We start from the raw sequence: 14,731 nt of genomic DNA, 5'->3' as shown, positions 1-14,731 counted from the left end.
TGACATTCCTAGCTATGGTTAATGTCTGAAGTAGGGCCAGGACGATCACAGGAAGGGAAGGTGGCCCTTGCTCTGGAGCCTGAGTCCCACTGTGTTGTCTGTTGATGGCCCACCCTCCCTCTTCTTTGGCACTCTTCACAAAGACGAGTAGGATCCCCGTGGCTGACGATGCTATCTGTTTTGGGGTAACTTAGAATAGAGAGAGAACACAAGAGACAGCGACGTCTCACAGGGTAGTGTTTACATAGTTTATTATGTCTTTAAAAAAATAAGGCCCTCTCTCCAAGAAGCTAAGTTTGCAAGGACAAATGGCAGGTGCACATTGAAAAATAAGTGACTTTAAATCTTTTTACTTGCAAACGTTCTGGTGTAATTAATAAAAAACAAACAAACAAACAAACAATTGTCCTTTAAATGAATAATTTCCTAGGAAAAATCACACCTATAACCTTTAATCAAGTTAAAGTTGGATTACACATGTGAAGGGGCTATGCTAGGCCTATTGTGTTTCTTTCTGGAAGTGTTAGGAGCCAGGCAACATTCAGAGCTTCAGAGTCTTATCAATTATGGCATTATAAATGTCCTCAGTCATGGGCACGTATGTTTTTTCTGCGTCATCCATGAAATACAAGGTATCTTTGATGACTGAGGGGTTAAAGCCCTCTTCCATCAGGGTCACTTTGCGGTGTTTAAAAGTCCCGGTGATCTCAATGGTATCCTGAAAAAGATCACACAATCTCCATGTTAGTTGTGATTCGCAGGAAGTTAGGGTGCAGGGCGATGGTGGGGGTTGGCTGCACGCTAGCTCCCTTTCTTCCTGTGAGAGCTGAATGTGCATCCACACTTCCCGTTTGCGGACGCTCCACACAGGGGCCTCCGTGAGGGATTTGTTTTATTTCCTTAGAGCAGCAGTTTCTCAAGGGAGTTGAGACCCCTTTGGGGGTTAAATGATCCTTTCACAAGGGTCACATATCAGACACCCTGCATATCAGATATTTATATTATGATTCACAGCAGTAGCAACACTATGGCTATGAAGTAGCAATGGAATAATTTTATGGTCGGGGTCACCACAATATGAGGAACTTATAGGGTCCCAGACTTAGGAAGGTTGAGAATCACTGCTTTAGAGCCTCAGACCCCCATGTGGAGTGAAGAGCTGGCAACACTGTGCAGACTGAGCAAAGGAGCACTGGCAGGGCTTCAGGTGGGACATCCTGGCTGTGATGGAAGGAGGAGAGGGGTCGTTTATACACAAGGAGTTCTGCTTTCCCGGTCTGTCATCTATTAGGCTAAAGACTGCCTTCGATGTTATCAGACAGGTCTGAATATATTTCACGTTTCTGTCTTTACCACCTGTGTGCAAAGCAAATGTCAGCCCTTAATGAGCATCAACAGGAGTAGCCTAACACACCCAACACTTCTTGGGACCCTAAGACTTCGTCACACCTTCAGTTACATAACCACAGGGCTCAAAGTCCTCAAAGAGAGGATCAAACCAATTCCATTGACAGTTTGATAGTTCCGAGTTTCTGATGATGCGCAATTAAAATTTCCCTTATAGAGACTCCCCTTGGGCTGGAGAGATGGCTCAGCGTAAGGGCACTGGCTGCCCTTCCAGAGGTCCTGAGTTCAATCAATTCCCAGCAACCACATGGTGGCTCACAACCATCTGTAACATGATCAGATGCCCTCTTCTGGCCTGCAGGGGTACATGCAGACAGAGAATGCATACATAAAATAAATAAATAAATACATAAATAAATACAGCTTAAGCAAGGTCCTGGGTGTTCTCCTTAGCACAGAAAACAAGAAAAGTTAACCAAGAACAGGAGGGCTAGATAATTTCGATTTGAAGTGTCTTGGACAGCTCACCAAACATTGACTTTAGTAGGTGTTTGCTAAGGCTACAGGTGAATAAATTGGCTTCTCATTACAGGGAGGAAAAGATTGCAACAGGTTTCTGTTTGCTCTATTTCTGGCATTTTCCTGTCTTTACTGAACCACAGCACTTCTTCCTGAACTGTTCTGGGAGTATGGTAACAAGCGAATGTGGCCACCATGGATGATGGGGGAACTTCCCTAAGAAAGCCCCTGGGAGAGACTTGAACTTGGAAAGTTAGTTTCCTCACTTGTATTCTCAGGAACCGAGGCCTCGAGTAACTGGGCAGGTACTCCGAGATGTGCTGAAAGAGTTTCTTTCCATTGAACTCGTAGTTTTCTTTCATCTTGATCGAGGCCATCCCGATGCGACCTTCATGACCTGGGAACACAGTGAGAAGCCATTAGCTGGTGACCTCATTCATGAGGCTCTGCCCGGTCAAAGAACTAAGGACCTCGGTAACAACGAGCATTAGGTTTCTTTTGAATAGTTCCAATTTTGAGTGTGTTTCCACGTTATTCTATGGTGAATACTACTAGAAATATTAACTAATATTTAAGTAATAAACCTAATAATAGATCTACATTGACTCTTTAATATTTGCCATGGCCTATACTCATTTAATCACAGCAACAACCTTACAAAGAGGTGCAGGCGTTCATTAGAAGGATAAAGAAAATTGGGATTTAAAAGCATTCAAGGTCATACGGCAGGACCAGGCAGCGTCAGGGACCGATGCCGGCAGGTAGGCTTCGATTCCTTAGCTTGCGGCTGTCGTTATCCTTAGTGACCTATACAAAGCTATCTGCGTAGGATACTGACTGTTTGCAAAAAGTCCTCAGTCCACTGCCGCGAATAACTGAGCTGGGTTTGTCAATTTGATCACAATGTTGGGCACAAACACTGCCTTTGAGAGTTAGTGGGTCCAAGCTCCTAATGTTAGGCTTTCTTTTTTTTTTTTTTTTTCGGAGCTGGGGACCGAATGTTAGGCTTTCTTGCTCTGCGCTTCAGAGGTGCGCCGGTGAGGGAGCTGCTGTGTGTCCTTCCGCTCATGCCCAGTACTCTCAAGGGAACGTACACCACAGAGAAAACTGATCTGCGGCAGGACTGTTAGTGAAGGTGATTAGAACAATTACTATTGTTTGCTGGTGAGGACAGTGGTAATTAGGTATTAACATATTTTCTACCTGATCCAGCAGACCCAGTGGGAGTCCGGGTCCACTTCCCTGAACTACTTAGCTGTAATCAGATAGGAAGAAGGAGCCGTCCTTGGTCACCTGGGCCCCAGCGTTTGAAATCTCTCCCATGGTGATTGTATGTTTACCCAAGAAACAAAAGGACATAAAAATAATTCCTCCTCACTCATTTTCCCTCTGACCTGCAAGAGGAAGGCAGGGTGCCTGACCCTTTTTCTTAAGGAGTTCTTCATACCTGTCTCAGGAACCTCAAATATCCCCAGTGAGCTGCTCTTACAGCAGAAATAACCTGCCCGGACTGGCTTTTACTCCATGCTCTGACAGTGGCAATGCCTGCCTAACAGTCCCACTGTTAGGACCGAGGCACTGACTCTTACAGTTGTCTTTGACTAATTCAGCGCCAGGAAGAAGGTTCAGGTTATAAAGTTCAGTCCTGATCCGTTCTTGGATGCTGTACTGGCTAACATGGCAGCCACGGCCCACATACGGTTACTAAAACTAAATCAATTACAATTAAGTGAGAGGAAAAACTTCAGATGTTCAGTTGTCCCACCTATATTTTAAGTACTCAGCAGCCACACTGTGACTGGTGGCTACTACCCTGGATATTTTCATCGCCACAGAAAGTTTTATCGAGAACCGGAAGTTCTGGAGAGTGTTTAGATGGTGCCTGTCTGACACCTCCATGCTAGGTCCCAAAACTAGAAGTTCTCCCCTGGTGTGAGGCTCGAGGTCCCTGCTGGTGCATGGGCACCTGAATCGGGAGGGCCGGCTGCATTTCCAGGGTTAGGTTAACTGTCTATTGTGGCTAGAATCCCTGATGGCAGCCAGAACGACACTGACAATTGAAGCTGGGCAGGGCTTAGAGTTCATCTCTAACCTGTCTTTCAGGCTTCTCAGATGGAGGGGGCCAGCATCCCTTTACATACCTAGCTGGTGGCCAGAGACTCTGGAAATGAGCCCATTTATGGTTGGCCCCTCTGGCTAGGGGGTTTCCGAAAGGCTACCACACTCTTCTTGAGCATTTCAGACTGTGTCAGTTACCTTACAGAGCAACCCTTCGCACAGCTGCTTCTTGCTCTACAGGACCGTCCAGGAGAACGCTGACACCATTTTTTTCCCCTTGTCCTACAAAGTGACTATCGATCCTAGCTCACAGGCTCACTTGGAAGATTCTGGATCCCAAGTTCTAGAAGTTCTGATGCATTAGCTCTGGGATTTACAACTTTTTCCAGGTGACTGTGAGATTGGCTACATTTTGACTTGGATTAAGTGTCCATGCTAGCCTGGAACTCACTATATGGATTGGGCTGACCTTGAACTGACTTACACTTTAGTCCTACTGAGTGCTGAGATCACAGCTGTGCACCATCATGCCCGCATTTTAAAAATTGTGTGAAATATGAAGTTCATCATTTTCACACGTCAGTGGTGTTTAGTATAATCACAGTGCTGTCCGACGATCGTATATCATAGGACATTTTCATGGTGTCTAAATCCGTATGCTGTATGTAGGGAACTAGGAATGCTGGGCAAGGACTCTGCCACTGAGCCACACCCCTAGACTAGTGTTTTTAAGAGTCATTAGAGCATCAGTTCTTTTTTTTTTTTTTTTTCTTTCTTCGGAGCTGGGGACCGAACCCAGGGCCTTGCGCTTCCTAGGCAAGAGCTCTACCACTGAGCTAAATCCCCAACCTTAGAGCATCAGTTCTTAACCTGTGGGTGGTGACCTCTTGGGGGTGTTGAAAAAAACCCTTCATGGGGGTCTCATATCAGGCAGATGTCCTACATATCAGATATTTGCATCATGATTCATAACAGTAGCAAAAATTAGTTATGAGGTAGCAATGAAATAATTTTATGGTTTGGGGTCACCACAACATGAAGAACTGCATTAAAGGGCTACAGCATTAGGAAGGTTGTGAACCGAGGTGCTAAAGGGATTTAGAAGTACAGCTTTCTGGGTCCACCCATTCAGCAGGTCTAGCTGGGTCTGACATTTCAGTTTCAGCAAGTTCTTGGGTATGGTGATTTTGCCTGTCTGAGACTCTGCTTTGAGGAATACTGGGCTTTCAATCCATGTTCCAGATTTTCTCAGGTACTTAAGAAAAGTTTTAAGACTTTAGCACTTAGAATCATACCTGCTGCTATAAGAGCTATAAGAGCCTAGGGTGTCTTGGTGGTTGAGACCATGACTTGGACACGTGTTATTGTAGCATTTTTCTCCAGACAAACTGAGGAATATTCCGTACCCTGTCAAGACTCTGTGACCTGAGATGTGGCTATGCTTCCCATCCATCACATCATTGTCATTAGATCCTAGGGACACAGGTAGGAAAGATACCCAGCATGCAGCTGGTGGGAATGTAAATCAGTCCAGCTACTATGGAAACCCATACTACGGATCTAACGTGTGACTCAGCTATCCAGTCCTGGAAGTTCCTGAAACTTACCAGATTCACTAGGCTGTGCCCTGCCAGAGTAAGCAAAAAAGACTGCCGAGAGTCCCTCTTAGACAAGCCAAACTGCAAAGAAGAATCTCAGACCAGACTTGGAAGAAGCGGACACCAGTAGAATTGCCCAGAAGAGGCACCTGGAGAGGAGACTCTCCAACCTGTTGAGCTGCCTGCAGACTATGCAGTGTGATCTAAGTTCGCAGCTCTGTGAGCTGTCACCCGTGCTGGGGTGGGCTTTGGTGATGCAGCTGTCTTTGAGTAATTTCTGCTCCTTTTAGTAATCCATCACCCATATTTCTGTAAGTAACTCCAATAAAACTCACTGGTTCACTGAATGGGACTTCGGTGACCTCTTCACTTTGGTCTGTCACTGGTTCCCTATGTGGGGTGAGTACATGCACATGTTGTGTTTCCTCAGGAAAAGTTTGCTCACACAACCTATGGCACTGCTGATGTGCAGGAAAAGGGTCGTTTGATTTCCACTTTGAGTAAAGGGTGAGATTCCCCGAAACTCAGCTTTTGAGACAGTTATTGCCTGATACTTTATGTGGGCATTGACTTGAGGAATTGAATCCTCTTTAATATCTACAATTAAAATGACTAATACTCATGACAACCCTAGTATGGTGTGATAAATACATTTGATATTTATGAAACTAAAGTAAATTAATTCTGACGATTTCAACGGCAAGGCCAGTGCTATCCCTAATTTGAGTGACTCATCAAACAGCCAACTCAAAGAAGCCAGGCTTCTCCCCACTCTGCTGGTGGAGTCAGAGCTGTGAACACCTCAGTTGATTCTGAAACTCGAGGTCTGGTCTGGTGTAAGGAACCTGCTCTACAAGAAAAGGCTGAACAAAGTTTGCCTCTTTTCTTTCTAGAGACTGTACGTGTTTCTACTTCAGAGGCAGTACAACAGTTTGCAGCCCCTAAGCTTTCTAGGAAGCCAAACAGAGACCTCAAAACTGGGAGACTTTCCTTGCCAGAGAGCCCTAAATTAAGGAGCAGCTGAACACAGAGGCAGGCCAACAACAGATGCATGGCAATGGTGCACAGAGCAGAGAGAAACTTTCTAAGCCCCAGTGGTTGGCGTCACTTCATTGTCTAGGCAGCAGGAGTAGGCAAGACAAACTTTGGGCTGCTCTTACGACTCTGTTCAGTGTCTTCTACATACCTGGCACGGGCACACCGTAAACATTCACTTCTTCAACAAAATCTACCAGTCCCACAATGTCAGCGACTTCCGTGGTAGCTACATTCTCTCCTTTCCACCTGGGAGGAAAGGCAGAGTTAGCTGAGGCCACACTTGCTTTTTGGCCAGTTTCTTTCAGATCTCTGTGAGGTGTCTGGTCTTCCCATTCTGACTCTTAAAACCCTCAACTCACTTGTAGCATTCTGTCGGAAGCAGGAAGGTATAGACCTGGACAGTAAAACGTGGGATCTCAATCTTGTCACACAAAACATGTGAAATTCAGACCTGGCTAAGAAAGTCACTGTCAGAAACAAACCTCAACTTCTTTTTGCTTTGTGCAGGCCTTTCACAGTTCTTCTTTAATGTCTGATTTAATTCAGTGAGTGAATGGCTATTTAGCAGAATTTCGTGGTTATATTTCAAGTTCTCTCAATAACAAAGCTTTTAGTTAAAAGAAAAGCAATTACACTTTTATTCACATAGAGATTGTAATGTTAAGGCCTAGCCAGGTGTTATTTTTCATTTAATTAAAAATTAGAGGGTTTATGAAAATACCCTTTAGATCTCTCAAAAGTATTCGTGTGTCTGTGTGTGATTCTGTACGTGCACATACACAGTCATGCATGCATGTGTGAATGTTTTATAATGTGTGCATAGAGGCCAGAGGAAAACCTTGAGTGTTTGTCCTCAGGCACTGTCTACTCTTTAAAAGCCAACGAGATCTCGCACTAGCATGAAACTCAACAAGTTGGTGAGGGTGACTGACAGACTGGGCCTGCGGGGCGGGTCTGTTTTGCCTCTCCAGGGTTAGATTACAAACATCAATCCCAGCTTTTAAAATGTGAGATCTGGGGACTGTACTTTGGTCCTTGTGCTTGCAAGGCAAAAACTGTATTGGCCATCCCCTCAGCTTCCTGAAGCAATCTCTCAGTGAAGGTGGCATTACATTCCCTGGACCAGAGCATTTTAGGGCTCGGTAAGCACTGAAGATCATTCAGACTTTCAGGAAAAGGGTGAAAACATGATTAATTTATGGCCTTTCCCCCCCCTTTTCTGTTGCTTTTGTTAGCCAATTTAAAAAGAAATTGTGATACCAGTGGCCAGGGCCATGGTGAGTCTGGGGGCATGGTTCTCGTTTAACCTTGACCTTTCGACCTTAGACAGCCAAGTTTCATGCTTTCTTGATTCAATCACTCAAGGGTAGTGACCTGTGTCAGACACTAGGCCCCTCCTGTGGCATTCCTTTCTCAGGGAATCCACACAAGAAGGAAGCCTCTGCCAAGAGCTGGGGGACTGAGCGGGATATGGTTAGAAACTCAGATCACCACATGAAGCTCAAGAAGAAGGAAGACCAAAGTGTGGATGCTTCAGTCCTTCTTAGAAGGGGAAACAAAATAATCATGGAGGAAATACAGGGACAAAGTGTGGGACAGAGACTGAAAGAAAGGCCATCCAGAGACTGCCCCCCACCTGGGGATCCATCCCATATACAGACACCAAACCGAGACACTATGGTGGATGCCAAGAAGTGCTTGCTGACAGGAGCCTGGTATGGCTGTCTCCTGAGAGGCTATGCCAGAGCTTGACCAATACAGATGTGAATGTTCAAAGTCAACCATCGGTTTGAGCACGGGGACCACAATCCCATAGGAAGAACAACGATATCAACCAACCAGACGCTCCAAAGCTCCTAGGGACTAAACCACCAACCAAAGAGTACACTGGAGGGACCCATGGGCTTCAACTGCTTATATAGCAGAGGATTGCCAATGGGAGGAGAGGTCCTTGGTCCTGTGGGGGGAGGCGGGAGTAAGTGAGTAGGTCAGGAAGCACCCTCATAGAAGCAGGGGAAGGCAGGATAGGGTGTTTGCAGAAGGGAAACCGGGAAAGGGGACAACATTTCAAATGTAAATAAAGAAAATATCCAATAAAAAAAAAAGAGACACTCAGGTCACCATGTACTAAAATGACTTCCAAACTTCCATATGCTAGCCTGAGGGTTTTGTGGGAAACAGATTGGAGAAGGAGGACAGAAGGGAGTGGGATAAAGGCTCTGGACCTCTCACCTCTTCAACCTGATCAACATCACATTAATTTGTACTTGTTTTAATCTAAAAGCAAAAGGCTGTCTGATTAGAAATTTGTGAAATTCCAGGCTATCCTAAGAGTGTCCACTAAATATGCAGGAGACAGAAGGGCTGGAGAGATGGCTCAGTGGTTAAGAGCACTGGTTGCTCTTCCAAAGGTCCTGTGTTCAATTCCCAGCAACCACATGGTGGCTCACAACCATCTGTAATGGGATCTGATACCCTCTTCTGGTGTGTCTGAAGACAGCTATGGTGTACTCATATACATAAAATAAATAAATAAATCTTTAAAAAAAGAGCATTTGGGTGGACTTCAGGCTCCAGAAACAAGAAAGAGATGCCTGCCTATTTTGATTTGTGCTGTGGAGAGAGACATTTTGTATCCTCTCCTTAGTCTTTGGGAATATAGGAGGCCCAAATGTCACACAAAAGACAGGAAAAACTGAAGCCGCTTGGGAGAGTGGCATCTGATTCTGACTTAGGAATAGAGCAAAGTGCGCGGGTGTTTGCTTTGGGTTCAGTAATTCAGAGGAACCGACCGGAAGGTGTCTCCAACTCTGTCGTGAAAATAGATGAAATTTTCACGGTCGATCATCAGGAGATCGCCACTGTTGAAGTAGACGTCTCCTTTCTTAAAAACATCTCTGAGCTTTTTCTTCTCTGTCTGGGTCTTTCCTCCAGCATAGCCAAAAAATGGTGTGAGCTCTGTGATTTTGCAAATCAAGAGTCCAACCTCACCTGAGACAGAAGAGAGCATATTATTTTTAGTGTCAAGAGATTAAACACATGTTATCACCATTTTATATTAACATTGATGGCTTATTGAGGGCCCACTGGGCAATAAGTTGGCCGTAGGCAGTGTTCTTTCTTGCTCTCTTGGATATATATGAAGTGTCTCCCATAGGCTTGTGTGTTTGAACTTGACCCCCAGCTGCTGATACTAATTTAGAAGGCTGTGGACCCTTTCTGAAGTAGAGCCTCACTGCAGGGTTCCACTTCCCATCTGTGCTCTGCTTTCTCACAGCAACGTGACCGACTTATAGCCCTGCCATTGCACCTTCACTAGCATGAAGGACTGTGTCTTTTCAACCGTGAGCCAGGACAAGTCCTCCCTCCCCTGTGATGCTTCCTGTTGGGTGTTTGGCCACCGCAGTAAGAAAAGAAGCATACGCAGACATGACTGTGTGCATGTGTCTCACAGACACACATATCAAACCTTATTCTGCACAGTGGTCATCCAGTTGTAATTATTGCTAATCTTTTACTCAACTATGACTTCTACACATGACCACCTAACTAGGCAAATGCATAGTGGGTAAAAACATAAAGATGAGATCCGTCTAAAGCCTTGTAGCCATAGCTGTCTAGACCTTTCCTCAAAGTACCTTACAAGCAAGGTGTTCGACTGATTTAAAAGTATAATTCTTTATTAAGGTAAGCCGGCACCTTCTGTGATTTATACACAGAATACTTTTGAGAATACTTGAATAAACATCCTTTTCCTGCTATTTTTAATAAAATTTACCAGGTGGCAATACTATGTTAGTCCTTGAATGTTGCTTAACCAGGATAATTTTGTGCACAGTTAATTTCGCAGAGTCCACAGTACCTTTGGGGACTTTGATGCAATATCCATTTGCATCACGGACGGGCTCATCCTTCTCCACGTCATACTTGATCAGCTCGTGCCTTACAACTTTCTATCGAAGTAAAGAATATCAACTGAGTTTTGCAGTTTTGGCATGTTTACTTTGTCACAAAAAGCACAGAAAGGACAGACATCACACATACCTGCAGTGCACAGCACGCGTGGGATTTCGCGTCTGTAATTACTACCCAGATCCAGATCCAGAACATTTTCTTTTTTTTTTTTCCGGAGCTGAGGACTGAACCCAGGGCCTTGCGCTTACTAGGCAAGTGCTCTACCACTGAGCTAAATCCCCAGCTCTGTAATGTATATAAGTACACTGTAGCTATCTTCAGACACCAGAAGAGGGCCATTATAGGTGATTGTGAGCCACCATGTGGTTGCTGGGAATTGAACTCAGGACCTCTGGAAGAGCAGTCAGTGCTCTTAACCACTGAGCCATCTCTCCAGCCCCCAGAACATTTTCAATTCACTGAGCAAGTTGCTTTCTTCTGCCCTCTTCAGTATGGTTAACCACCATTTTCACTTTTTTTTTTTTAACCACCGATTAATTTAAAACCTAGTAAGGAAGTGTGTGCCTATGTGTCTTATTTTAGTTACTATGTCTGTGGACATCGGTACCTGTTGCTGCTCCTCTGGGTGCTGCTGCTGTGGAGAGTGCTAGAGGCAGAGCCAGACCTTGCACGAGCTATGCAGACGTCCAACCTTTGGGCTTTAGCTCTAGCCTTACTAGCCCATTTTTTAACTGATATTCAATTTTCCCTTGTATAAGTATACTATACTCATTCTGTTAATGGATATTTTTAATGAGTACTTGGGTTATTTCTAATTTCGGTCTATTATAAATAAAAGTACTAGGAACATTCTCTTCTGGTGGACAGATTATAAATTTACAGTCTTGTTTGGTCATGTATTAATATACATGTGTAAAGAGAAGTTGGTCAAAAACAAATTTTCATAAAGTCCTCTCTGAGGTCCATAACCCGTTGGGGTTTGGCCTTGATCTCCACACTGGCCTGACACTAACATTCTAGCCTATAGCAGCGTGGCTCAGTAGGGTTGTTCATGACAGTAGGAATATCTGCTCTGCTCAGGGTGGGGTCACCTTCATGTGCCTACTGAACACTTGCCAGGCAGCTGTTACTGTGAATGACAAACTGAATTCAAGCAGTTGCTTTATTGACATTTAAATATTTACACATAGCTAGAGGCTACCTTACTAGACAGCAGAGGCCTGGAGGTCAGGGACTGTGTTGCATTGTGGGTTTGGTGGTGTTGTTGGAGAGGGTCCTTGGACTTGGGAATGGCTTGGGCTCCAACCAGAGTATAAGAAACAGAAGGCTTTATGCCCAAGGTTGTTACACAATAGAGATTTTGCATAGATAACTTAGCAAGTCTCCCATACTAACCCTGAGTTTCCGCTAGGTGGTGGGCTCAATCTTTTACTTTTATCTCTGTTTCAAGATGTTGAGACTGGGGCCTAAGGGATGTACATAACGTCCCAGGGCGACTCAGCTAGCAAGCGGAGTGCTCAGATCTGCCCTTCAGAGTCACAGCAATTCGCATACAGACCGCTGTTCTCATTGCTTTATTGGTCAGTCCCTGGGGGCAGAGGCTGTCTCAGAGATCTGCTATGGCTGTTTCCTAGTCAGAGACATGGTAATGCTGACTGCACAGGCCAATGGAGGGTCATTATCCATGGTTATCCTTGGAATGACTGACTGACTGCCAAGAGAACAGACTCCTCAGGGTCCCCAGGTCATAAAACAACCAAGAGAGGAAAGAGAAATAAGGTACAGCTTTCTGGTGAACCTATGAAGAGAACATGCATGTTGACCAGAACATCTCGGTTCTCTTGCAGGTCTGGGCTGCTGCTCTTAACCCTATATAGCATTTAAAAAAAACACCAGGGCCGTATTTCACAACAACTGAACCCAAAGGCAAGAGGCTGGGAAACTAATCATATATATATATATATATAATATATATATAATAAATTATATAATGTATATATATTTCCCTATGCACATCTCAATTAAGGGAAATACTGCATTTCATAGTGTATAATCAACTCATGAATCAAGCTTTTCTCCCCCACACAAGTACGTCATACAGAACAGGCAAGTTTCTCTTGCTGATACTGGTGGGGCAATGGTTCTGATGCTGCGTCATGATCCAGCTGTAAAGGAATTGGTTCCAAAAGCTAGCTACACATTTGCTCATCTTTTACCGTACTTAACTTTTTGTAGGTAATTTTCTCTTCCAACAGCTCCGATTTTTCTTGGATAGTTCATAAATCCAATGTTGCCTTCAGTGGAAGCGTAGAACTCATAAATGTGAATGTCCCCAAATCTCTTGATGAACTCTCTCCACACATCTCCTCGTAAGCCATTTCCTAGTGCTATTTTCACTTTGTGGTCCCGGTCATTTGGTTTCTATGGTAACAGAGAAGGGTCAGGCCATGTTAACTGTCTAAGAGCTTGAGTTTATATATTCATTGCATTCAGATTCATGTGTTTACTTCATGGTGATAGTTGGCCTTATTTTGTTTCATATTTGTGTCAGTTATAAATTCATCTTAGTATATGCCTTGTCTATCACTCAAAGATACGATGCCCTCTTTCTGCAACATGGCTACCATAGACTGGAGGGCTGGTTTAATAATAAAATGTGCATTTTCCACTTTGACGCAAGAGGAAATAAGCAGACGAGCCAGATAATGCCAACATTAATTCGTATCCAGTATAAAATGTTAATAATTTTCTGACAGGGCTGGTAAATTCCCATGTGCTCAGGGGAAGCTGTCGGAAACACACATTCTTCTACCAGTAGGATTCTGGGTGTTTCGGTTGGTAAAGCAAAAGCTTTTTACGTGGCAGCAAAAAAATTCTGGGAGCCCAACTGAGATGGGGCAGGGGCATTTCCCACAAACCACTGGAAAGCAACAGTGTTAGAGACTAGAGAGGAGTCTGGACCACATTTACCAGGTAACAGCGTTAGAGACTAGAGAGGAGTCTGGACTACATTTACCAGGTAACAGCGTCAGAGACTAGAGAGGAGTCTGGACTACATTTACCAGGTAACAGTGTCAGAGACTAGAGAGGAGTCTGGACCACATTTACCAGGTAACAGTGTCAGAGACTAAAGAGGAGTCTGGACCACATTTACCAGGTAACAGTGTCAGAGACTAGAGAGGAGTCTGGACTACATTTACCAGGTAACAGTGTCAGAGACTAGAGAGGAGTCTGGACCACATTTACCAGGTAACAGTGTCAGAGACTAAAGAGGAGTCTGGACCACATTTACCAGGTAACAGGGTCAGAGACTAGAGAGGAGTCTGGACTACATTTACCAGGTAACAGTGTCAGAGACTAGAGAGGAGTCTGGACCACATTTACCAGGTAACAGTGTCAGAGACTAGAGAGGAGTCTGGACCACATTTACCAGGTAACAGGGTCAGAGACTAAAGAGGAGTCTGGACTACATTTACCAGGTAACAGGGTCAGAGACTAGAGAGGAGTCTGGACTACATTTACCAGGTAACAGGGTCAGAGACTAGAGAGAAGTCTGGACCACATTTACCAGGTAACAGTGTCAGAGACTAAAGAGGAGTCTGGACCACATTTACCAGGTATGTCTAGGGTCACCAGACCTGTTGCAGTTCATCCAGTGCAATGAACTGTCTCCATAGGAGAAGAAGGGAAAGAGAAGGAGTTTGGCTGGCTTCTAGCTGCTCAGGTGGCCTGAGAGAAAGAGCCTTTGCCAGAAATGAAAATCAGGAAGGCAAAGCTGTTCTGTATGTGAAGCCCTAAGAGGATCTAGTGACATCAGAGGTGTTGAGGGGACCACGCTGCTTCCTTCATTTACCTGCGCCCACTTGTTTCGACACCTACAGAAGGGACCCAACCAGCGAGAGTTTAAGGCAGCTTATCTTCTCTAGGAGACCACAGCTTGGTGGAAAAGACAGGTAAGTGAAAGTATAACTTTTTATTTGTAAATTGTGCCTTTATTTGAACAGGAAATGGCCTGGGACAGTAGAGGTGTGCCAGATAACGAGAACTCTCCTCTCATCAAATGGTAATTTATTTGCTTAAACCAGCATGGCTGTGGTGCTTCTGCTCCTCCTCTTCCCCCCACCCCCTTTCCGTCTTCTTTACTTTTCTTTGATTCAGAGTCTCACTCTGCGGTCCAGAATGGCCTTCAACTTGTACCAATCCACTTGCCTCAGCTTCCTCTAATGTGTGAGCTACCTTGCTCAGGTCTGGAATAT

General features: G+C 44.6%; 1 protein-coding gene across 1 annotated transcript in view; it reads right to left on the bottom strand.

Moving 5' to 3' along the window:
* Nucleotides 1-235: 235 nt before the first annotated feature.
* Slc27a2 (solute carrier family 27 member 2) overlaps nucleotides 236-14,731 on the bottom strand; it is a 37,481-nt gene continuing 22,985 nt past the window's right edge. The window contains exons 5-10 of the mRNA NM_031736.2: nucleotides 12,702-12,896; nucleotides 10,423-10,513; nucleotides 9,353-9,551; nucleotides 6,709-6,806; nucleotides 2,133-2,263; nucleotides 236-718 (exon numbers count right to left, since the gene is read on the bottom strand). Of these exons, the coding sequence (NP_113924.2) occupies nucleotides 542-718; nucleotides 2,133-2,263; nucleotides 6,709-6,806; nucleotides 9,353-9,551; nucleotides 10,423-10,513; nucleotides 12,702-12,896 (891 nt within the window). The 3' untranslated portion in view covers nucleotides 236-541. The remainder of the gene's footprint in view (nucleotides 719-2,132; nucleotides 2,264-6,708; nucleotides 6,807-9,352; nucleotides 9,552-10,422; nucleotides 10,514-12,701; nucleotides 12,897-14,731) is intronic.

Source organism: Rattus norvegicus, chromosome 3 (genome assembly GCF_036323735.1).
Source record: "Rattus norvegicus strain BN/NHsdMcwi chromosome 3, GRCr8, whole genome shotgun sequence".
Lineage (NCBI taxonomy): Eukaryota > Metazoa > Chordata > Mammalia > Rodentia > Muridae > Rattus > Rattus norvegicus.
Note: the sequence above shows the minus strand (reverse complement) of the source record. Positions and strands in the feature narration are given on the sequence as shown.